The following is a 24,308-nucleotide window of genomic DNA, read 5'->3' as shown; positions in this document are numbered from 1 at the left end:
GTCAAATGGACAGCCAAAGGTGCTTGTACAGCCAGAATGCTGAAGGATTTGTACCGTGGGAGACAAGAAACCTTTGTACCTTTCAGGACACTGGGCGGCCCTTTAAAAGCAGCTTTTACCCTGTTTTACCCTGTTCCTGTTGTTGAGGTGTCTGATGGAATAACCCTAACAAGTAAATGGGTTTTCTAATATTGCCTCCAAACATGACGCTAGAAACAGCATGGCTAATGGTCAAATCCTGCGTCCAGTGATGTGGGCAGCTGTTTGGTGACAGCAGATATCATCTTTTGCTTCAACACACTTCCATTCTCCAAGTACAGTTAACCACACATACAACTCCCCTTTACCGGGGCCCAGTTCTTTTGAAATCAGTCAGAATTTGATCACTGATTCAAATGGGAAGGAGATTATGGCACAGATAGCACAATCTGTATGTATGACTGACTTCAAAGTAATCCAACAATGCAGTTTAGGGTCTGGCACCATTTGATGCCCTCAGCTCCCAGCCACACAAATAGGAAATACAGGTCTGAATGGTCTTTGCCGACTTACCGCCAGCTACACATTCTCATCTGGGTCAGGGGCACCAAGCCCAGCAGCTGGTGTTTCAAGCACTGAATCTTTTCAGAAGCTATCCAGCTGTCACATGAAGGTTTATCTGACCCTGGGTTGGTTATGTCTTGGAAATCTACTCTAGTTTTATTATCAAAAAAATGTAGGGAAGATTTTTTTCAAAGACCTGCAAAATGCCCTCATAGATTTAATGAGTGCTGGGCCACTAACCACAGACTGCACCTTTGGAAAATCTGCCCTTTGCTACAACTTTCAATTTCAACAAATTTCAAACTTTTTGCAACTTTTAATTTCCAGGTCATATAACCTGTGACTTTGACTGTTAAGTGAAAAACACTTTAGTACCAGATCCTTGCTAGCTCTAAAGCTATAGGTGACCCAGCCGCTTTTTAACCTGCTCTTACAGAAGCTGTGAAAGCTTGCTTTTTTTCTCCATAAATAAAAACTTTCATGCACTGATCACTATTCCATCCGAAGGCATACTGCATATCAGCAAACAGAAGTCATTTTACAGAGGAACTTTTGCGTATGGCTTGAAAGAAAGCCCAGCAAGAATTGACAGTGATAGATGATCTCCCCAGTGACATTCAGGAATAATGCAGTTTCACATTTATATCAGGGAAAAACAAGCAACAGACATATTTAAATAATCATTAAAAATTAAATGCCTGACACAAGGCAGGCTTTAACCCTGTTCTGCCACACATCTTCCGGAAATCTTTAATGGATATCATTTGAGGTCTTCTCATTTGCTTTGCTCATGAACAAAAGCTTTGCAATGGAGGTTCGAGTATATGTCTTATCAGCAAAAGGTTCTTCTCAAGGGAAATTAAGTGAAAGGACATTTTTCTTGTCTTCAGGTTTGATATTCAGGAGCAGTGACGAGATAAGGTAGGCACAGGAGTCTTTCAAAAAACCACCAGAGAGCAATGGCAGCATTTCATAAGGACGTGAACCGTTCATCATCTGCTGCAAAGACTCCATTAATGTGGCCTGTTTTTAAATCCAGCGCTTCGCAAGGAATCCCATTTTCTACTGTTACTGTCACTTCGCCTTTCTCTTCTAAATTTTCTCTCTCTGTTGACTCTTTATTCTTTCTAAAAACAAGAAAGATAAAATCATCTTATTCTGGCGACCTGCAGCACTCCACCATGATTCCACAAACAGAAAACTGCACATTTAGTCAGAAGTTTATTGTAGGTTATGTTCTGAAAAGCATAATCTGGTGCACCTCTTTGCTGTTGTAAATATACCACAGAAGGTGGGAGGCCCACAGATTGGAAGCCCTGGTTTAATGGTCTGAGGTCAGGATTGGGAATCAGAAAACCTAGAGTAAAGATGTTGTAAGTATGTTATAAATATTACTTCACCTTCTTATTCTGTAAAATGACTGAAAGGTGCAGAAGGAAAAGCTGGTGCAAAACAAAAATGGAAAAAATCTCTAAATATGATTTTGCTTTACATCAGGAAGAACTGCACTAAACATCTAGTTTGACCCTGTTATGTATGTCATAGATTTCACCCCATGATGTGGACAATTACAATACACTTTTTAGAAACAGATCAGCTTTAGACTATAGCATCCAAATGTGGAGACTTCAGTGCCCTCACACTCCTTGATGACCTTCTCCAGAAGTTAGGTACTCCTAATGCTGCAAACCTGTATTTCTTTTCTTCATTAACAGCCACCTTCCTACCCAGTATTTTATGCTTTTGTTTTCTAGATCAAACAATTGCATGGCTTTCAGTTTTCCAGGCTCCAGTTCTCACCAAAAGCATATTAAAATAGTTGCTGAATAAAATTATCTAAAAATACAACCACAAGAAGATGTAATACAGAAATATCAGTCAACATGTCACGGTGTTCCTTTAACTCCAGATTTATTCTGACCTTGAGATCTACTCGTTCATAGTCGAAAAACCTGCTGTACTTTATAGACTGCAGCATCAGCGATTTCAGAGGATAAGAAACTCAAAGGTCAGCTCCACTGCTTCTTCCTATCCCGCAACATGTACTGTAACAATCTGACTCAGGACAATCATAACAACCTGACTTAATGCAATTGCTAATAACAGCGATATTAACAATAATAAAATTTTATTTGCCTTTGGGAGATCCTTGGCATTATAGACTTGCTAAAAAATAAACATGGTGGGTAGTAGTGGAACCCTCTGACCTCTGGCTGCTGAATCTGCTCTTACAGTGGTAAAAGGAGTGCTCTTTAATACAAAACCTGTGGGGGCAGAACATAAAAGAAGATACTAAGAAGCAGGTTCAAAAGAAATGAGAGGAGTAGGAGATGTGTGGAACTCACTGCCATAGGAATTCAGAGAAGCTAAAAATTTCTATGGGTCCAAGGGGAGACTCAACAAGTTAAGGGAAGAGAAAACATTGTGGGTTACCCAATACACGAAGACCAAATCCAGCTCAGGAAGGCCCCCAGCTAGAGGTTAGATGCTGTCGGAGTAATGGAGGGAAACAACTGTGTGTGCTTACTCTGCTTTCACTCTTCCCAAAGCAAACATTTATGGCCTCTGCTGCAGATGGGATTTTGGGGGGTAGGGGTAGACTTCAGTCTAGTTCAGCACAGCCAGCAGAGTATGGTCCTGCCCTGGGTATGTGCCAAATCTATTATCAGAGAGGGAGGTGTCCTATTGCTGCAATGACAGGAGAACAAACATAAGGCTGGGAGACACTGTGTCTGATCCAGCTCACTGTAGAGTCAAGGGCTACAATCACCTGGAGCTCTTCAGGCTTCAGGCAGCTGCGGCTTGGAATTTTATATGTTGGCAGTGAAGCACAGTGAAGACCTAATTAGGAAAAACTTTCAGTTCAAGAAATGACACGAGTCTAACCCATTACTTAAACTCCATTATAGGCTGATCATGAGCTTCCCTGCCACCCTGAGTACAAACAGGCTAAAGCACGTGCTTTGGGGCTTATCTGAACCAAGGTACTTAACTGGTACTTTAAAGGCCTATAAAGACAAAATGCCAGATTTATGAGCCGTCAACACCCTCCTTGGGGCCAGATTTCCACCACAGCTTACTAGGCAATAAAGCTGCCATTATGTCAGCTCTGGACAGGTTTCCAAGAAGACTCATTACTGGGCATGCTGAAGTCTTTGACAACCTGGTCACATACTTTGGTGCCTGAAAAAGAGATGAGCACTTCCGAAATTCTCTTCTCTGATGTTTGGCTCTTCTTTCAAGAAGCCAAATAGCCCAGACCATCCCTTTTACCTCTCCAGTCTTTGCAACAGTAGATGGAAGAAATATACGCTTGGTTCACCCTCTCTCACTCCCTTGCCCCCGCCTGCAGATGCCATTGATGTGAAAGGAGGATTAGAGTTCAATCACGGATGAATCTGCTCTGAGAGGAGATTATACGTAAAAGGCAGAGTAGAGGAACAGAAGTAAAAAGGAGCATAACAACTAAAAGGACAAGAAGAGCATGAGACAGAGAGGATACCAAGTGACCGTAGGGAGGCAGCAACAAGCCATATTACTGGTAGTATGACAATACGAGCATTTAGTTTACACCATATTGAGGGGAACTGCTCAAGCCCAGCTGAGTTATTTTGAAAAGAGAAGGGGGAAAATGCCATCTTTCAGCCTGATATGAAGCACAAATTATTATTTCAGCTAGAAAAATCATAGCTTTTTAGCATTATTTATATCACATGTATTTGAAATGTTCAAAGACCCCCTTTAGCTTAGGCACTATATAGACACACAGAGCCATGATACTACACAGAGGGCACATATGGGCTTCAGTTAGCAACATTATTCTCCACTTTTACAGAAGAGGTTGCCTAGGTTCAGGGGATGAAATAACTCAGCCCATACCACATGGAAGCTTGTGACAGGGCTTAAACTATCCACAGATCCTCAGTACTTGCCCAGGCTCTTTCCTCAACAGCATCTCTCATCTATTATTTGTTGAATTTTGTTCTTCTGAAAACAGAATAGGGTTTTGCAAATTCATTCAACTCTTCTGAATGCAAAATATAACTGAAGGGATTCTGATTACACTGCTAAGGCTTCTCTATGAGAAGCACTTATCCGTTACAATAGGTGTTGTTTTTCTGAGGTCTTTTAACGTTGTTCATCAAGGTGATAAGGAGGCAGAAAGGAAAAGCCTTTGCAACACACCATTTTTCATAGATGTATCTCTTGTTCTGATATATTTGGGGGTGCAGTCCACCATAGAGTCAATAATTTTAACATTATCTAGTTTGTCAGCAGAAATTTACCCTTTTTCAGTTCTGCTGCTGTTCCTGTATGACTCTGTTGATGAAGTCATAATTTTCTGTTAACCTAACCTCCATGGCAGCCTAAAGCATGGCAGAAGCTGAACTCCTATGGCAGAATCTCAGCTCAGCTGAGAAATTTCTATTTCTTATGCCCAACTCTGACCCAACAGAGATGGCAGGACCAAAACTCCACCTAATCTCTGTCTTGCTCCAACATGCTCACACTACGGAAGCATGAATAGCCTCCTCTTGTTCACCAGTGCCACCACAGGGCAGAAACTGAGAGAAAAAGAGGGAGTCTTTCCTACCTTACTGCCAAACAGCAAACACCTAGGCTCATGGGGAGATCTGGTCATGAACTTGTGAAGGGTTGGGTATTTTGGACTCATCAGGTCATGAATGGTAGGTGAGACCATGCACCGTTCCATTGAACAGGCCCTCTTCAGCCATACATTAATCATTATTGTGTCCTCTACTGAGGCTTCTCAAACTGCAGCAGCAAATTGTTTTTTTAGCCCTGACAGCTTTTGACACTACTGCCCTGGAAGGGGCACAGTCACTGCCAGTCTTCTCCCTGTTGGTAGCTATTTGGGCAGTCTGTGGGAGGTGGCTCACATGTGGCACACTAAATCTTGAGAAGAATGACAGCAAATGTCTTTGTAAAGCTTTCCTCTCTAGTTAGGTGGCCTCCAGGATCATGTTCTTATAGTCCCTATTCCCTCATTACACCTCAGCATTACTAAGGCATTTATACTTCACAGTTAAAAATTCTAACCCCTTTCCTCCGAAAAGGACACATGGGTTATCTTTACCAGGGATGGGGGGCACAGCTATAATTTCACTGAGGCTAATCTTTTCAGAGCAAAAGCAATCAGATCTGGGCAAAAACAGCCCAGATGACTTGCCAGTATTCAGTTAAAGCAGAAGACAAGCTAAGCTGCTTACTTCTTGCGTTGCTGAATCCCTGCAACAATGAGGAAAACAATTCCAGCCACAATGAGACAAAGAACAACGCCAAATACAATAAGCCAGACAGGTGTGGAGGGTTCAACAGGAGGTGATAAGGTTGAGGTTATCTTCAGGAACTGCAATGTTTTGTCACTCAGTAGGAAGGCACTGTTGATTCTGTTCCGGTTCATCCTTCATAAAAACACAAAGAACATCAGAACTCTTTATAAAGGTATATTTTATAAGTTAAAAAGATAGAAGAAAAACCAGGAATTTTTATGTATGTGCTGCAAGCCTGGCAGGGCTGGAGTTGATCCAGCATGATGTTGGTAAGATTACACAGATCTTCACTTTAACATAGACCTTGTCAGTAATCCATAGATACCCACACACTTACAGGGTTTTGAACACCAGGCTTTCATACGTATTTATCTGAAAAACTGGGAAATACAGATGAGACCTGAAGTACGGCATTATTATTTATTTCTGGTTTGGACCATGTGCTGAAGACATAGCAGGTTGTAATCTGTAAGGGTGGCTCTGTCATCCTGCTCATGCAGCATTCAAGATTATCATGGGAGTAGCAGATCTACCCTGCAATATTCAGAGGATTTACTTATCAGTGCCCCTTGGTTCCTCAAACTAAACCATCCTGCATGTTATGGGCTGGTACATCTGCTCTTGCTGCTGTATATTTTCTTAGGTCCATGAGGCACAGGATACAATTTGGTCCAGAAGAATCCACCCCTATTGCCAACATGCCCTTCTTCCCTAAAGGGATTTGTACTTTGCACATTCTTTCCATTATGAGAAACTGTTAAGTCTGAGAAATATGCTTTTTCATAAGAGTAGTACAACTGCTACCCTTTTACAGATATCTTCACCCGCATTCACTACTTCTAAGCATTTGCAGGTATTTGTGGATCTGAATCTAAGCAGCCGTAAGAGGATTTAGCAGTATCTTTCATTAGCTTTTCCACACTGTTAAAAATTTTTGAGAAAACATATTACATAGATTGGTCTTGAGAGATTCTTTTTGATTGCAGTTGTATGACTTACAGCAGCCCCTTCTTGTACAGAATTCAATTTATTAACCACAGAGCAAGTATTTCCTACAAACAGATATATGGGAAATACAGGTAAGATGTTGCAAATTTCTTTTCTTGGAAATCACAATGTTTGACTGTCCCTTAAAGAGGAAATTCTTAGCCTTAATGAAAAGCTAGCATTCCTGGAGAGGACTGAAAGCCATGGCATGTTATAAGCCTCATTATAGGGTAAGCCGTCTTTGATTTAGAGAAGATTTTCATCCTTATTGATATGAAAGAATCATTGTGAACAGCTGAAATAAGCACTGTTCACCCTCATCTAATGACTGGAGTTACAGAATTATGTGCTGAAACACATGCAGGCAACTACAGGTACATTTCCTATCGTATATGCATAAATAGCTTGTGTATATTCATGCAAAATCTTGGGTCTCATGCAGAGCTCTGAGAAGGTTTATCTTCTTCTTTATTCTTACTTCGTACAGAATCTCATACAATAAAATTCTGGTCCATGGGTAGTGTCCTTATGTGCTACTGTAGTCTGAAGAATTAGAATAATGGTTTAGTATGGAAGACTGCAATCAGAAGCAATTGAATAAAAAGTATTGTAGTTTTATAGACTGTTTTATTTCTTGTTTCTAAGTTAGGGAGGAATTAAAACTTTTCATAAATAGCATATTCTTTATCGGGTGACAGACAACAGTTAAGAAACAAACATACTATAATAGCATCCATTTTCTGTGGCAAATAGGGCACAGAAGAGACTTAAATAAATCAGCTTATGATACTGAATGTATCAAAGAATAACAGAAATGCAAAAACCCTGCATTCCAGCACTCTTACAGAGAGTTTCAGTGAATAAATAATCTGCTTCCTCCACTCATGCTATGAAGCTATTGTTTGGTGTCTCTGCAGGAAATAGTTTAATCTGCTCATAAGCTTAAAAGTTAATTTTTCCAAAAGAACGCATACTCATTCATCAGGAATTAGGCATTATACCTCCATAGCAATAACATGAATTTTCAAGACAAAGTACAGAATGCCTAAAAACAAAGTGGTCTGTTTTCCACTCCGTGCTTGAGAAACGTATGTGAGTTATGCTGCCTGTGGGAGCCATCCCTATAAACCCCTTATGTAGGTTTGGTAGACCACTGAAGTCAGATTACCCATTTTTAATTTTTCCCTCTTCAGTCTACAGTCTTGCTTTTATCGGCTACAGTATGTGATATTTAGTAGAAAGCAAACTGATTTATACCGCATAATACTTTGTACAAGCAACGCTCAGCTATGATATTGACTGGCATTCTAGAAAGAGCTGGTATGAAAAGAATGCGAGTCTAAGGCTGTTTAAGCCAAACTGGGACACAGCCAGCTCTGCTCATGCAGAGTTCACACGAGCTCTTCTCACGTGAAAACTGACTTCTAAATTAAGTCCAGTGAACTGTACTTGAGAAGCACCGAAAGGGAGCCTATGGTCATTAGTCCAGGTGCAGAAGCGCACATGGCATGCAACAAAAGTTAAATGATATAAATCCCACCCAGAAAGTGTGTCAATTCCGTCATCTGAGGGAGAAGGCTCTCCCGCTGGGAAACGCAGCAGCTCGATGAGAGCAGTGTATGTGCCACACACTGGACAGCAAATTACAAGTAGGGCTCTAAAAAGGGACTAAATTTCTTCTGAGGCTCCAGAATTAAGAACGACTCCTCCTAAAGTTATAATCCCAAGGCTCACATGCTTTGCATTCTGTGAGACTGTTAAAAATCCTTCTAATCTCACAGGCATGAAAGAGTACTGACCCCTTGGTTTTAATCCAGCTTTAATCCAAGTTTTAACTACTTGGATTAGTTCATCCTTAAAGAGGCAGAGTGCTCATTTACACAAGGCCCAGAGAGAAAAAGCACCTTCAGTCAGCAAGGAAAAAAAGGTTGCAGAAGCAGTGACTGTACCTGATGGCTGCCTCTACCTCACTTTCAGGAACAGTTGTCACATTTTTGGAAGAATCTGTGACCACAAACCAAAATGACACCCGATCCGTCACATTGCAGAGCAGCACATTGGAAATTCTGCAAATAGTTATAACAAAAATCATCATTAAAGAAGCACGGAAGGAATTATTGAAATAATTTTAGATTTTATTAAAATATTGCTTTCATCTAAAGGGGGAAAAATTCTTACTTTTAATAAAGTTAACAGTTAAAGCTCAAGGAAGAAATATCACTCACAACATATTCTATTTCCCAATCTGATAAAAAAAACTAAGCTTATTGAAACCAAACTTGAGTGTTCAAACTTCTGAATCTATTACAAACTTGCATCATCTTGGACATACATTTAGCATAATCAAATGGAAAAATACTTATTTGCATCTTAATCATCAGGACTGTGACAAAGGTCATAAAATGGGGCAAATACCTTGGTGAACTAAAAATTTTGGTTTTGATAGCTAATACCAAAGGAATCAGGCATGGGAGATTCCCCACATGATTTTTAAGTGAGTGCAGTCCTTCTACAGGATACATTTGTTGCAGGGAAGAGCCTTTAGCTTATACTGTGACAAATATTTAACTTCTCTCTTTTAAAAGAAAATTGCTCAGCTTCATGTGGAGTTAATAGTGGAAGGGCACAGGCACGCAGTTTCTCATGGCATACTATGTAAAAACTGTGCAAAATCTCTTCTAAACATCTTTTTTCAGATTCTTAGAAATTTGTTTTCTACCACTAATACTAGTAAATGGTGGAACTATCATTAGAAAAACCTCATGGAATGACATTATCGTGAGTATTTAAACAAAAGAAGTGAAGGCTAACACATTAGTATCATAATAGTGACTGAGGATAGATGGTGCCACTATATTCTTCTACCTGTTCCTTGTTTATTCACATAACTAAGAAACAAACCAGCCAAACTTGTGTAAAATTGTATTAGGTGGCATTTATTACAGCATGGCAAGGAATATAGCATGTACCATCAAAGGAGAGCCAAAGCCTTTAGGAATTCAATGACAGATAGCTAGAGAGATAAAAATGGAAAAAAAAAATTAGTTCTATATCATTAATAAATAACCCAAAGAATTTGGCTCAGGATCCAGATTTGTTGGCCATGTCCAAGCAGCAAACAGATATTCTGAAAGTCCAGTTCCACGAATTAGGATCATTTTATTTCCAGAGAGCAGCCTGGACTTGGATCACTTTTGCACGAAGTCTACTTGGCCACAGGCACAACACAGCTGCCCTGTCTTGACAGACACCACTTGGGATACTTCCGATACTAACTGCTCTTCTGGAGAAGGAAACCCTGCGGTGAGCCAGCGAAGAAAAACACAGCTCCTCTTTACAGTGATGTCTGTAATGCTCATTACTAACTGGTATAATTGGTTTTAAAAATTGGCCTGCCTGCCATCAAAAAGCAAGTTTCAACATTTCCTTTCTAACCTCTGCTCTTTCTGGGGACAAATCTCCAGCTGCCAGCAAGCTCCCCTACCACAGGGCTCTTGTTTTGCAGTGCCATCTGCTGGCTAATTACAAATTTAATTAAATGACCTCTGCAGTGGCCTGAAGAGTAGAAAGTATGAGGTAGGACAGAACACAAGGGAGCCAAAATTGCCGATGAATGCGTAGACTCCATCCCCACAAGAACGAGTTCGCTTTTAAGGCAGGACAGGCATTGCATTGATCACAGGAGTTCCTTATTTTGCAGGAACATTTTAGTTACTGCTGAAAGCTTTTTTGGGTGGTGTTTTGGGTGGCTTGGGTAGTGCAATCAATCTTTCAATTACAGAGAAGTTATATAGTCCATAGAGATACACAATAAAATGGAAAGCAGTGACTTTGCAGAGCTGAAATACCCACTTGTACCTCTCTGAAACAATGTCAATTTTGCAAATACAGAGAAAGTTTATGGATAAAAGAGGAAAGCCGTCCTTTGGAATTTGAAAAGATGTTCACATCAGTTTGCTGGCAACAGTCAGAAGATGAAAGCAGATTTATTCCTCCCAAAACAAAAGCAAAGCACAAAATTTACACGAGGAGGGGGAAAAAGAGTCTACTTTTGGCTGGTGGCTGACAAATTCTTGCTGACTTCACAGAACATCTAAAATTATATCTGCAGAGGAATTTTTCAATGAGGAGAATTTATAACAATAGGACCTAAATCTTCATGCTACTGCAGTTCTTAAAGCTGGAATTTCTGTGGTGCAACCAAAAACTGGTCCAGGTAGAAAATCTGGGTTCATGTTGCCCTACAGATATTTTCAAAATGGGGTTAGAGCAGAAAGTTCGATCCCCAAAGAGAAAGATTAATTTGGTGGACAAACACTGGCAGAACACCCCGACTTTCTCATTCTTGTTCAAAGACTCAGAGAGACTCTTCAACATGTGGTCTTCCCTACAGTGGCAAGGGCTTTCAGCTTGAGATAGGGCAGTCAGTCATCATTTTGGGCAGAATTTCTCTTTCTCTAGAACAAACAGTATTAAATGAGTTGGGCAGCAAGGCTCACACTAGGATATATAAATTTTGCCTCCTTTCTGCTCTCTGTTGTGTCTAAAATCCTTGCTCGATTATAAGCGTCCAAAATCTGGCTTCACTGCCACTTTTTCATCAGTGGAATCTGAATGCTGTAAATCCTTCCAGGCTCCAAAGAGAATAATACTGCTCACGAAGAGTTCAAGGGTGATTGAGTAAACACCAAAACAGGCTGGTTCAACAAGAACCAATGCAATTTCTTTGCAGCAGATACACCTTTTTGTCCTGTGCTACTTGTACGTAGGTTTGATTCACAGCATGCATAAGCATTAAAAAACTGTACCTTTACACTTGTTTAGATTTCAGAAACCCGATTTCTTCATGCACTATGCTAATTAAGTGCATTTGTAAAAAAATATGTGGACATCTTTTTCTTCCTGAGAAAGTGGGACTTTTGTTATGGGGATTAGAAGGCTGTTATTGTCAAAATGACAAGATCCTGGTCCTGGCCTTAGGACATCATGGCAAAAGTCAAAATTTACATTTCTTTTAATATATGCAAGTGAACACCAGTGAGTAGAGAGCAGGAAACCTTGATGGTTCCTTGGCCTGAAACAGCATCATTGTTCCTCATGGAGATTTAAAGGATTGTTTAGGGACACGAAAGAGCTGCCAGAGACTCAAAGGGAACTGGGGGACTACAGTGGCCATTAGCTCATGGGAGAACCACAGCCCCGAGTCCCAAGCGCCTCTTTCCACCTATCCCAAAAGCTTCAGGCCTCTTCCAACTCAGCGCTGCACAGCTGCTCCTGCAAATTAACATTATTTCCTTCCTTTTTGTGAACAGCAGCCATGGGATACGCCTTGATGTAACAGCTTTAACTCTAGAAGCTTATTTTGTTGTTCTAAATGGTCACAGTATATTTAGTATCAAAATACACTGTCTTAGGAAGATGGGTAATATTGATGAATTTTTTCTGGTCACTTCATGAGGAAAATGCAGCTTTTTTTATCTACAAATGGGGGGAAGATGTACCAAAAGTAGATTCTGTTATTTGAATGAAAGTAAATGTCATGACATTCTTTCTGCCCTAAAGATTAACTAATCTCAGGCGCAAAAGAGATGCATATTATTTCAAATGAGTCACAGATTAGAGAAACCAGGTTTACTAACACAGACCATGGTCAATCATTTTTTAACACTGAGAAATCAAAGGTTGGCTTACGTAGTTCATAAATGTATGTACTGAGGATGAATTGAAAGGCCATATATAGAGCAGGAAATAAAGGATTTTTATTTCTCCACTGAAAAAGAAGTATTTCTTTTATCTGTATTAATAATTACTGAGTAATTTCATGGATTGTGTCTGCCTTCTGTTTCACACAAACTTGAAAATTCGACAAGCCTTTCAAACATTAAACACAGCTCCATGATTTATTAAATTTTAGTTTAGAAATTAACTTTAGAGAACTTGAGATGTAATGTGCAATCCTGTCCATTCTGTGTTGGGTCACTCAGTGGTTACACAAGTGCAACAACAGCATCAACTGCTGTTTCCAGCAGCACGTTCAAATGCTTGTCATCACAGGCTGGCTTTTATCCAGCTTCAGAAGCCTAACAAAAGGTGACGCTGAATCTCAAAAATGATGGGACAGACTGCAACAATGGTTATGCTGATCCACAAGTCAAATTATTTGGGGCCTGATCCAGCTTGCTGAAGTTAATGGCATTTGGTCTCATGTGGGAGTTAGTTGTGGCTGTGAGTTACTGCAGAGCTGTTATGTGTCAGAAATTAACGGGATGTTAAAGGGGAGGTTTGTCACATCCTGGTTATGGCCCTGTGCAGAATTTATGGCAGAACCAATATTTGGTTATGTAAAATACTGGTGAATTTTTCATAAGTCTTTATTTTGCCAAAAATCTTGAATTAACCAGGTGCAAAATTTGGGCAAATGTAGATGCTACCAGAATGCAGTCACAAGCAATTTGTATGCTCTTTTATGACAGAATAATTGGTCACTGATCTTTTACAGCTCCCAGAGAAAATCTGTTGGCATTTATGCGTAAAAGCTCCTGTAGTGTAATGTAATTTATTTGCCACAAGCTCTTGCTTCTGCCTCCCTCTTCACCACACTGTGAGCCCCCGCCACTATCCTTACCAGCTATGCAAGAGTGCCGCTCCGGTGTGCATGGCATGCTGCTGTACCCTCTGGGATGCTGAGTGCTCCCACACCTCCATACCTGTTGCAGAGGAGATGGAGATGGACCACACCCAACTGAGTGGCTCTACCCAGTTGCTTCCAGCTGCCAGCCATGAGGGTGGGGAAAGGCGTGCATTATTTCCAGGACTTCTAACAGGATGGAGGCTTTCATAACTTTCCTGCACCCATGTAACAGGCAGGTTATTTAGGGTGTATTGGGGGGTTCATCTAGCTCTTCATCACAGAAGGGGGACTCTGAGGTCCCTTGAGATTTGGGAGAGATCTACAGATAAGAAACTCCTCAGCCTGTTGCCTACCAAGTTGTACCAGATCTCACTGCTGCAGAGCTGTACTTCGGCTGATTGCTGTCTACACATGACCCCAAAGGTATCTAGAATTCCTAGGATAATTATCAGTTACACCTCCAAGGTACACCTCAACACGTTATACCCCATGAGGAAGTCCTATACCACTTAAAAAAAGGTAAAGATGCCCACACCTAGCTGTTTCCAAATATTATACTGACTTCTCCTTTGACAAACATAGTAGCAGGAAATTATTCATGTGTGCAACCCCACCTCCAAACTGGAGTAACACTGACATTGTCATATTTTTCCATAGGAAAAACTGTCTTGATAGGAAACTTAATTAAGTGAGCATAAATTCTGTGATTTCCCAGAGTGGATAGAGATAACTTCCATTAAAACTTTAAATCCTTTCATACCAGCTTGATTTTTTCCCATTCCTGCACCAAGCTTTCTAATATTAGTTGAGTCTGCAGAGAGCTATGGCACTTGAAGAGGAAAAAAATCACTGGCTTCTGACACAGGTGTTTTGCCATGTGAAAGCACCATGACTTTGAAGGAAGAGAATAATTTAAAAGAAGGACCTGGGACTAAAATAGGTATACAAAAGCAAATCTTTATGGATCAGATACTGGATGAAAACTCTACTAATTTGAAAACCTGAGAAAAAGTCCTGCATAATCACCTTTAATTAGCTTGCATCTTGAACTCATTTTTTCTAAGAGTCATTTTAATTACGTGCAGTAGCATACTTGGCAGTTTCTGTTAGGCTTGGTGTAATGGCTCTCTTGCTCAAAGGAGGCAAATTCTGAGGAATAAAAATGAAACAAAAAGGAACTAAACACTCCTGTTACATGGGAGGGGAAAGTACCTTCTATTTAAGAGAAAGTGTGGCAGCCACAATAATCATCATGTGACTAAAGTTAACGAATATCTTTGCAAATGTGGAATATGCTTCATCTGATGCAATGACAGCCTGAAGCAGTTTTTTTTTTTAAAGTAAATTGAGAACATTCTACTTATTAGCCTACCAGAACCATAAATCTTTACTTTAACATTGAAAAACAATTAAAAAATAATAGGCCTCTAAAAATACACTTACAAGGTTTCTTGTTTAAGAAAGATAAGAACACACTGAAAATACAGTTGCTAAATGGTCTGTCTAATCTTGTATCTAATTTCTTAAGTAGCAAGGATCAGAAGCCTGAGAAGAATATTCAATACCTCAGGGGAGATTTAATCCCAAAACCAATTAAAGGCTGATTTATGGCTGAACGGCAACATCTGAAACTTCTTGATATTAGGTAACTAACTCAACCACTGCAATATTCAGGATAGATATCCCCCTCAGCAGAACACAGCACTAGCATAGCTATCCATCTTCCATATTGCTGAAGCTGTGCTCTAAGAAAACATGCCCCAAAGATGCTTTTTCAAGGATCTGTACTGCATTTTTTGACCTTGCCAATGTGTCCCTTCGCCTCCTCCCAGTATGGTCTCCAGAAGGTTTCATGCCTTACTGCCAGATTCTGCTCGAGTGAATCGGCACAATCCCACTGAGATCCACAGCTTTCACATCAACAGGGATACTGGTCCAAAGATTGAACATCACTTAAGACAGACTGAGTGTGATGTTTAACATTATCTGGGTGTCAAAGAAATATACCGGAACAGTCTGTTTTTAGAAGCTGTATATAATATTTTCTACAGTTCAGTAGAGCAGAGAATGGGCCACTACATGCAGCATTGTTAATATGTATAAGGCAAAGCAGAGTAGATGCTTACTGAGTTGTGCTCTTGCTGGAATATCTTCTCATTGCAAAAGCCACCATTGCTTTGAAGAGGTACTCTTCATTAGCATCCCAGGCATACTGTAAAGGAAGATGGAAAAGAATCAGTTTCAGCACCAGTGCTGGCACTACAGAGAGGAAAAAGAGTCACTGAACTTAAAATGCTACATCGATCAAGAAAATGAACAAAGTTTCTGGTTGTGCTATGAAAAAAATATTCCTGCACATTATTTTGTGGGCACAAAGGACTTTTTCTACTGGCTGTTATAAAGCACAACATAAAGTGCAAAGAATGTTTCCAACACCTGAATTAATTGAATGTTTCCAAAAGCTGACCAAACTGGAGATGTAAAGTTTCTTGTACCAAAGACTAGGCATATTACTAGAACTCTCCCCATACAGCTGCACCCATGGCCTTGTCTCTTTTGCTGGATAAACCCTGTTAAAGTAGAAGGTTTAAATCCACTCTCGAATACCATTTAGCTCTTCCCCAAAATAAAAAAAAAGCTAATGTTGAAGGTAGTCTCTGGGAGTTGGATGTCAGGACACCAGGATATAAAATGAGATTATGGTTTTATTGCTGCACACCATCCTTGCAACAAGGCAGACAGACTCAACTATAGTACAAATTACTACATCACACGTGAGACAAAAAAAGAAAATAGCATCCTTACTACTTCAGTAAGAATAAAATACAGGCTCCAAAAACTGTTCTCTGTTATCTTGATGAAAAATCATGCTTTCATAATTTCAGTTTTCTGAGATAGATAGTTTCAGTAGGTTCCCCTGGGCTTTCATTCACATATGCAATTCTAATGACCTGTAAAGAACTGCACCTATTACATTTTTATAACAAGAGCCGTGACTCAGGCATACTGACTGAATTTCCCCTTTCAGTAGATTACAAAGATTAATAGTTTCTTGGAATGATATTAATGGAGGTTAGAGGCAGCTTTCTTCAGTCAATCAGAACACAAACCTAATCTTTAACTTTCAGCATTGAAAAGATCTGCAGTGTAATCATCCAAACCAGAAACTCAGCGGTGTGGATGCATAACCCTGTTGACAAATTGGACCTACTTTTTCATGGGCCTTTATAACACAATCAAAAACCAGCAATGAACATCAAAAAGCTGTAAACAATATTGAAAATGCCAAATCTTAATTCTTGTTTCTAAATTCAGATTTTGGATGCATGGAGCTGCAACCTCTCCACAGAAAGAAGGAATCCAACTTCCAGGCACCAGCCCTCATTTTGCTCTGACATCTTATGGACTGGGAACCCAAGCAGGGAAGGAGGCAGTCATTTAAAGGGCAGAAAGTCATCTTCATCGTATTTATCATCCATAGACAAATGATGAGTTGTGAAATGGGCTCTCTGAGATGCAGTAGGACAGGGACAACAAAGCCGAGCAACAGACAACTTGAGTAGCATTAAAATCCACATGCATTGCTGAGAATCCGGGTTCTGACTCATCATTCTTGCCTTGTGAATGAAGGGCGGTGTAAGCATACTTGTGATAACACATGTCAGTCTGGGAACTTAAACTGGGGGGAAAAAAAAGAGAGAGACTCTTTGAAAAGAAATTATAAAAGCCTGTATTTTGATCCTACTGAACTGATGAAGACGTGACAGTAATGACTGACTAGTACTAAAAGAGATAATGTAGTATAGGAATTAATATAGATGAGAGCCATAAAACTATTTATTGTCATTTTAAAGACATCTGTATTTAAATCATGGAGCACAATTTGCAGCACTAAAAGGGAAGACCTTCCTTTCTCTATGTGTGGTGCTATTGGCTGAATCCCTACATGCCATCTGCAGTCTTTGTAAACAGGACCAAAAGGACAGAAAAAAATCATTTGTTATCCAGTGGATTAAACCAGCTGTAGAGATACCTAATGAATTTTCTTCAAAATGGATAATGATGAAGCACACTCCATTTCATGCTTACATGGACACAAATAAAATGCAGCACTACCAAGTACATGTATTTGATATGTTTATGTTTAGTGCAGTACATGTATGTATGCACAATTCATCACTACCAACTATTCAGTTTTCATAAATAATGCAGTAGCCTAGAGATTCAAGTCAGAATAACAAAAAGGGGATCTCAAAACAGGGAAAATAATTTAGTGAGGAACTCCAGCCGCAGCTGAGAGAGTAAGCACTTTAAAAAAAGAATAAACAGAAAGCTGCAAGAAATAGGGGAGAAGACGGGCAGCGAAAGCTCAGCAGAAATCAGTAAGGAGAAGATGCTGCAGACAACTTTCTGGGCATAAGGGCAAGAAGCCCCAAGAAATCAGTGATCAGAAGGGAGGTAGAGGAGATGGAGATGGCTGTGGGCTCCATATGAAGAAGAACCTCTGTACATGACTGCATGCAGGAATATTCAGGGGGGAGGCAACATAATGAGGAGGAAAAGTATGGCAAGAATATCTTTAAGCTAATAAAATGTATGAACTCAGGACAAGCGGGCACAAATTGCCAGAAGCCAGTTTCTAACCATGAGCTTCCTCCAGTCAGAGGGACAGATGCAAAGAAACCTGAATCATTCCACTCTGGGGCTTTTTCAGTTTCATCTTCATCCTCCAATTGCAAAGGCCTGGAGTGCAGCTGCTGACTGAGCATGTTGCTCCTGTTCTTATGTTCCTATGAAGAGCAGCTATTGATGCACATTTTGTGCTGCTGTAGAGGAAATGTATTAAATATCATTTGCAACCACACACTATGAACATAAGGTAACTGTTATCAATGAAATCTCACATGATGGTATCAGAACTGTCTTTGCTCTGAAAAGGAACAACACAAAGACCCTGGCTCAGTTGCACTTGCCATTCTTCATATGTTAAGGAGGAACAGAATTAGACACAGCTGACTGTGAAAGCCAGTCTTAAGTGCCTGTTGGTGAAAGAGGGGGTTGATAATAGGTAAAAGATGATGAGTGTAGGTTATTGATGGGGTGAAATGCTGTAGTAGCACTCTAAGGAAGACAAAATTTAAGCTAGTAGAACACAATTATAATACTACAAGATTGCCCTGAGTGACCTGATCTGATTTCACCTGGCTTTGAGCAGCCGGGGACTAGGGACCTTCCAAGGTCCCTTCCCTCCTGAGTGGTTCTGTCTTTTAACTAGACAGCCATTCAGACTGCAGTGTGGCTACCGGCACACAAACACACTTCTGGGTCCCATCTGGTGCCAACACCAGGTGCACATCAGCCTTTCTCCCCTTCATCCTCTACCCCGGAAACAGCTTGAATACATGAGCCAGAAGGGAAGTGCACCTTCTACTTCACCTGGCTCCAGCCTCTAAGGTGGTCTTTGACTTTTATAGTTAAAATGAGTGGTGACAGAGAGTCACATCGACTTCTCAGTGCACAACACTTCTCCTCCGTCCCTAGTTGTCTCTGGCCCTTTTGAATTAACTCTCTACCACTCTGCTAACTCCATGAGTAGGAAGCAACTAGTGACTAGCAGCTATTCCAGAAGCCACTCATAAAGTTAACACTATCCTCAGAGAGACTCATAAATCACCTTCCTTCCATTTAGGCCTACAGACACCATGTTTCCTCCCACCGGCTAGCAAACAATGTCTCTGTCAAGGACACCCATTATTTGCAAATAAAATGATAACAGCTAAATACTTACTGTACCTTAGCTGCTCTTTCCAGCTCCATTGTGATAAGAACGATATAAATACACTAAATGGCACTCCCTGCCTCAAAGTACAGCCTACCTTGTGAACAAATCAAAAAATGATGTCCTGTCTTTATCAGTCTCACATAAAGTGGATGGTATGCACCAAACCATGTGGAAAACTACACTAACCTATTTCCTATGCCCCTGAACGTGCATTGGAGTCATCCTGCCAGTCCTAGAGCAAAATGCCCACAGTATCAGGGTTTTCTGTTATCATCTAGCTTGAAGTAACTTGGAAATGAATGAAAGAGAATTCAGCAGCACAGCATCATACCAAGATATTCTAAGCTGGCTGTGTCCTACTGTGACAGTATTGGCTGTGTGATACAACGACAGTATTATGTTTTTCTTTGCTAAAATAAATAAATAAAATAAAAAAGTAAAGTGTCCCAAATTCTTCAACCAAAATGCATTTCAGTTTGATAATATTTTCAGTTTTCAATTTCAGTCATTTCCAGAGAAAATTGCAATGGCTATGAAAAGGAACTACCACCTGTGCACTTAATAAGTTGTTCATTATTTGTGGGTAATTTTGTATGGCATCATACCACTTTGATCATGTTGTTGTTCTAAAATACTGCTTTAGATTATCCCGTTCTTAGGGCTTTCACACACTTTGTTATACAAAAAAAACTGCTATCTATCTACAAAAACCAACAGACTCCTCAGTAATTGCTTTTTTCTTGTATTATAAAGTGCCTTTAAGATTAATGATTCTCATCATGCCCTTTCTGGATTAAAAATAAAAAAAATCACAAATGATCAAACAAAACCCCCTCATTCTACTATAGTTGGAGAAGTAAAAAGACTAAGACAGACCATCACTGGGAACTGCAATTTTCATTATTTGCTACTATTTTGAACCAAGATTAAATCAAAATATTAGCAGTTATCATCAAGAGAAGCTTCAATAATGATTTTGACATATTTTTAGCAATAGGATTACACTATTTTTAATAAATTTTTAAACAAACCAGGCTTGCACTACTGTTTAATTAAAGTCTCTCACCCAAGAGAATTGACTTCAATATGAATTTCCACAAGTACTTTAGCATCTATCTTGAATATTTCTTCCCCGTTTGTCTGGTATATATGAAATTACCAGTGGAATTAGGTCCCTGCTAATGTTAGTTTAAATTACCTGATATTTCAGGATAATTTTAGAACGGCTTCTATGGTCATAGGGGGATTCTCATACCTCCAATCTATTATAACACGTAACTTACTGCTTTTTGGTTCCCAGGGCTCCTAACATAATCAAACACCAGACTTCGAGTGGAGATGACCATCCAAGGCATTTTGTATCTAATTTTATGCTGAGCCCTGTAACACGCTGCAGATTTGCTCCAAGCATTCAAAACTGCAAACAGAGTACTGGGCTCTGCCATATTTCACAGCGCTTTAGATGGGGAAGGACCATTTGGTCATCTAACGTCCCAATCTCTTATGTATCACGGAACCTCATTGCTCACACCAGTACTTCCACATTAAACCCAAGGACTTGAATTGAGCCCTCCTTGAATTTCAGTTCTCATGAGACCAGCCTGTGTACCACAGGCAGAGAAGAAAGGCCACTATCCAGAGCCCTATATTAGTAGGACATTGCTAAGCTCAAATGATCTCTACAGATCATGCTTGTCTGCGAGCCTGACATAAAGTTCCATTTCATAAAGACCGGAAAATCTGCTCATGCTTCTCTTCCCAGACATGCTTGATTTTACAATTAGCACGCTCAGCAGAAGTGCTTTTCTCAAAATACAGAGTTATGCAGCACCTCTCAAGCATAAAGTGTAACATCTCTACTGTTGTTCTAGGGAAAAAAAAAAATCTTTGACTGAACATTATCTTTGTGAAAAAAAAAGCTTTACACTTCTCTTAAAGGAAGCCAGTTTAAGGAGTGGGCTAGTCAAATGTCAAGAAATTGATGCCTGGATCATGACTTGAGCAAGCTGTTACAATTATCACTTCAGAACAAATTGCTTGTGGTGCCTTCAGAAGTCTTCCAGTATATTGCTTCTGTTTTGGCAGATATTCAGTTAGGAAGAATATGTGAAGATACTTACTGCATTATCTCCCAAAGCTGTTTTGATACTAAGCCGTACTTTGAAAGCATTCTGTGCATCTGACACAAAGAGAAAAAAGAAAACATATTATCGATAGTCAGCCAAAATAGGATTTTAAATCATTTACTTCTCTCATTATTTCACAAATCAGAGCTTCTAAATGTCTCTTAACAGATCACCTGGTTAAGAGAACAGAAGTCACTAGCATGAAAAATTCCACAGACCTACAGAGTCTCAGTGAGGTTTACCATGACCTCTTTAAAATAAGTGAGATCAACTTCTGTACTTGATTTGCAAACTCATGAAAGAAGTAAATGCTCAGCGTTTCAATCTTCAAACTGGAGACAACCAGTTCAAATAAAAATCTGAGAAGCTGACAGCTTTGTAGGCATAAATTCATAACTACATGTACCTGGGGAAGGGTGGGAATCAGCTCTAAAACTTACCTGGCTTGCAGAGCTCAGCATGAACGATGGCAACTACAGAGAGAGTAAGCAGCAAAACCCGTAACATCCCGTCAGCGTGGAAAGGTTGAGGCAAAAATAAGTGAGTCTCCCCTGTAAAGCACTCTTAAACTTTCTGTGACCCAGGATTAAAGCATCAGCAGCATAAGTGAGCAACCAAGTAAAAGGTTTAATAATTAACCCCCGTTATTTTAGCTAAAACAGGCACTAGAAACAACTGTCTTCTGTTAGCTATTTACTACCTTTCTCTGTAGTAAAAAAAAGGCTATAACAAGTTTTTAATTTTCCTTCTTCCTTTTAGAACAATACAAAACTTCACACAGTGCTCCAGGCCAACCTTTTTTTTCCCCCGAGAAGCGATGTCTGAAAGGCACACAAGATGTCTGAAGGACGTCGCAGCAGAGAAGCCGGCGACTGCAGTGGCAGGACGCCGTGCTGTTACCCACAGCAGGTGCATTGGAAGCTCAGCTGCCACCAGATCCCAAAGGAAGCCGCCACCCGGCTTCCTTGGGAAGCTGGCTGGCCCCACAGAGGGCCCTTGTGGATAAAGAAAGACTTTATGAAAAGGGCACCCTTTTCATCCCTCCAGAAGAAAAGTGTGAGGAACACAGAAGCCCCGTCCCCTCAAAAAAGAGGTCCAGAATTGCCCCTCATTTGCCTTTGAACTCGCAGCACTTCTGAAGAGCTGAGGCGGTGGCCCCTGTGCCGTGTCCCCCCACGCTCACCCATGTCCTGGCTCCAGAACCTGCCTGAGCCTGGCAGAGCAAACACCTCATTCCACACCAAAAACATCACATCTGAGGCATTGCTTTGCACAAAAAAAAAAGTGTTACAAAGGTGGAGAACTACTTTCTTGCTGTTGAAGGATCATTACAGTAGCAACCACAGTAAGAAGAGGTGCAATAAAAGGACTTCATGGGAAGCATGTTGAATAAGGACGTATTTTGTTTTGTAGACATGACACGCTGTGTGTACATATACACACACGTGTATGTTAATATTTTAATGATGCACTCTACACTATTAGCCGGAAGTTTACCAAGACAAAGAAATAAATGCAGAGAAGGAAATCAGAAACTGAAATGTATCGCATGTACTTGAAGAGTTTTTGCAATCTGGGCAGCAAGACAGGATTATTTTATTCCACTCTGCTGCTGTACTCCTCCTGTAGCCACTCTGATTAATGATTACTTCCTAAATTGAAGATTGTTTCAAAATTGCTTTCAGTTGGTCCTTTAGCACTGAGAAGTGTGTTTTGAGACTGCAAACCCAAAGACCTTCACAAGAATGACTACCAGTGAGAAAATTTTACTTAACTGTGGGACTGAACTTATGGAAACAATAACCAGCATTTACTATGTAAGAATACTTGGAATATCAGGTAATGGAGAACTTAATGTTTCACTAATTTAACCTTATTTTCAGAAGCCACTGTCAAAGGACTTGATATCCCGTCTTTAAAAGTCATTAAATCAAGTTGATTCCTGGGCATCTGTTTACTCTCACTAGGCAACCAGCTCTGAGTACAAAACTATTGGATACATTATCTGCCTAGACATGCAATCTATGCCTACGAAAATAAAAAAGTGATGTATTCATTTCTAATGATGGCTTAAATTAACACACTGTATGTACATGCATCAAAAGGAGTGCACTAAAATATGTACGGATGTATGAAAGACTATCAATTTTCTGTAAAATTTGTAACTTTGGAACGTGAATGTTATCAGTTTCATGCTAAATTCATGTGCACTGCTTCAATAACAAGCATTTGAACTTTGTTGTACCTTTGGGGAAAATACTGGAGAACATAGGAACAGAGCGGAAAAGCCAAGCATTGCTTCCCTGCTGCCAGAAGGCAAATGAAACTGAGCATCAATACGCAGCATCGCCACCTCTCCCCACTGTAAACCACTGTAAATCAGCTCTTTCCCTCAGAATCACATGGAGCCGGTGTCAAAGTACATCAAAGGCACACGATGCCCCACAGGAACAACCTCAGAGGACATGACTGGATTCCCTGATCAGGGCTGCTGACTTCCAGCCAGGATGGATGATTTTCCCCGATTTGTCTTGCTGGCAAGCAAGCAAGACAAATGATTTTTTCCAGCAGAGAGGGGAGGAGGCCAGGAGAAGCAGCAGTGTGATAAACACCCCAGCTCAGAGCTCACAGGGAGAGCATCACGCCGTTGATATATACGTGCACAGCAACTTGGACGCATGCCAGGTGCATCCAGCTGACTGCCCATGCGGCTTATCCAGCTGCATATGCACAGAGCACTGCACGTAAGCAACCGATAGCTGCACATCTGCAAATCTTTTGCCAAAGCCGGCACGATTTTTAAATAAGCCAGGTGGACAAGCAAGCCTAGACCAGACGTTAGCAGAAAGCTAACTTTTCTTCAAATCAATTACATTTTTAAATACTGTCTTAAAAAGCACTGTAACTTTTCAGGTTACAAATGGAGTATATCAGCATAATCTAAA

The 24,308-nt window shown here is 40.2% G+C and overlaps 1 protein-coding gene across 1 annotated transcript; it reads right to left on the bottom strand.

Annotated features, from left to right (window-relative positions):
• Positions 1-1,513: 1,513 nt before the first annotated feature.
• On the bottom strand, positions 1,514-21,870 carry CLTRN (collectrin, amino acid transport regulator; the record flags this gene model as incomplete). The annotated part of the gene is made up of 6 exons (XM_082013066.1): positions 1,514-1,670; positions 5,775-5,969; positions 8,774-8,890; positions 15,582-15,667; positions 21,358-21,416; positions 21,804-21,870. The coding sequence occupies 6 exons, from the start codon at positions 21,868-21,870 to the stop codon at positions 1,514-1,516; spliced, it is 681 nt and encodes a 226-aa protein (XP_081869192.1).
• Between the last annotated feature and the right edge of the window lie 2,438 nt (positions 21,871-24,308).

This window comes from Phaethon aethereus, assembly GCF_964289735.1.
Source record: "Phaethon aethereus genome assembly, chromosome: 1".
NCBI classification, from domain to species: Eukaryota; Metazoa; Chordata; class Aves; order Phaethontiformes; family Phaethontidae; genus Phaethon; species Phaethon aethereus.
Note: the sequence above shows the minus strand (reverse complement) of the source record. Positions and strands in the feature narration are given on the sequence as shown.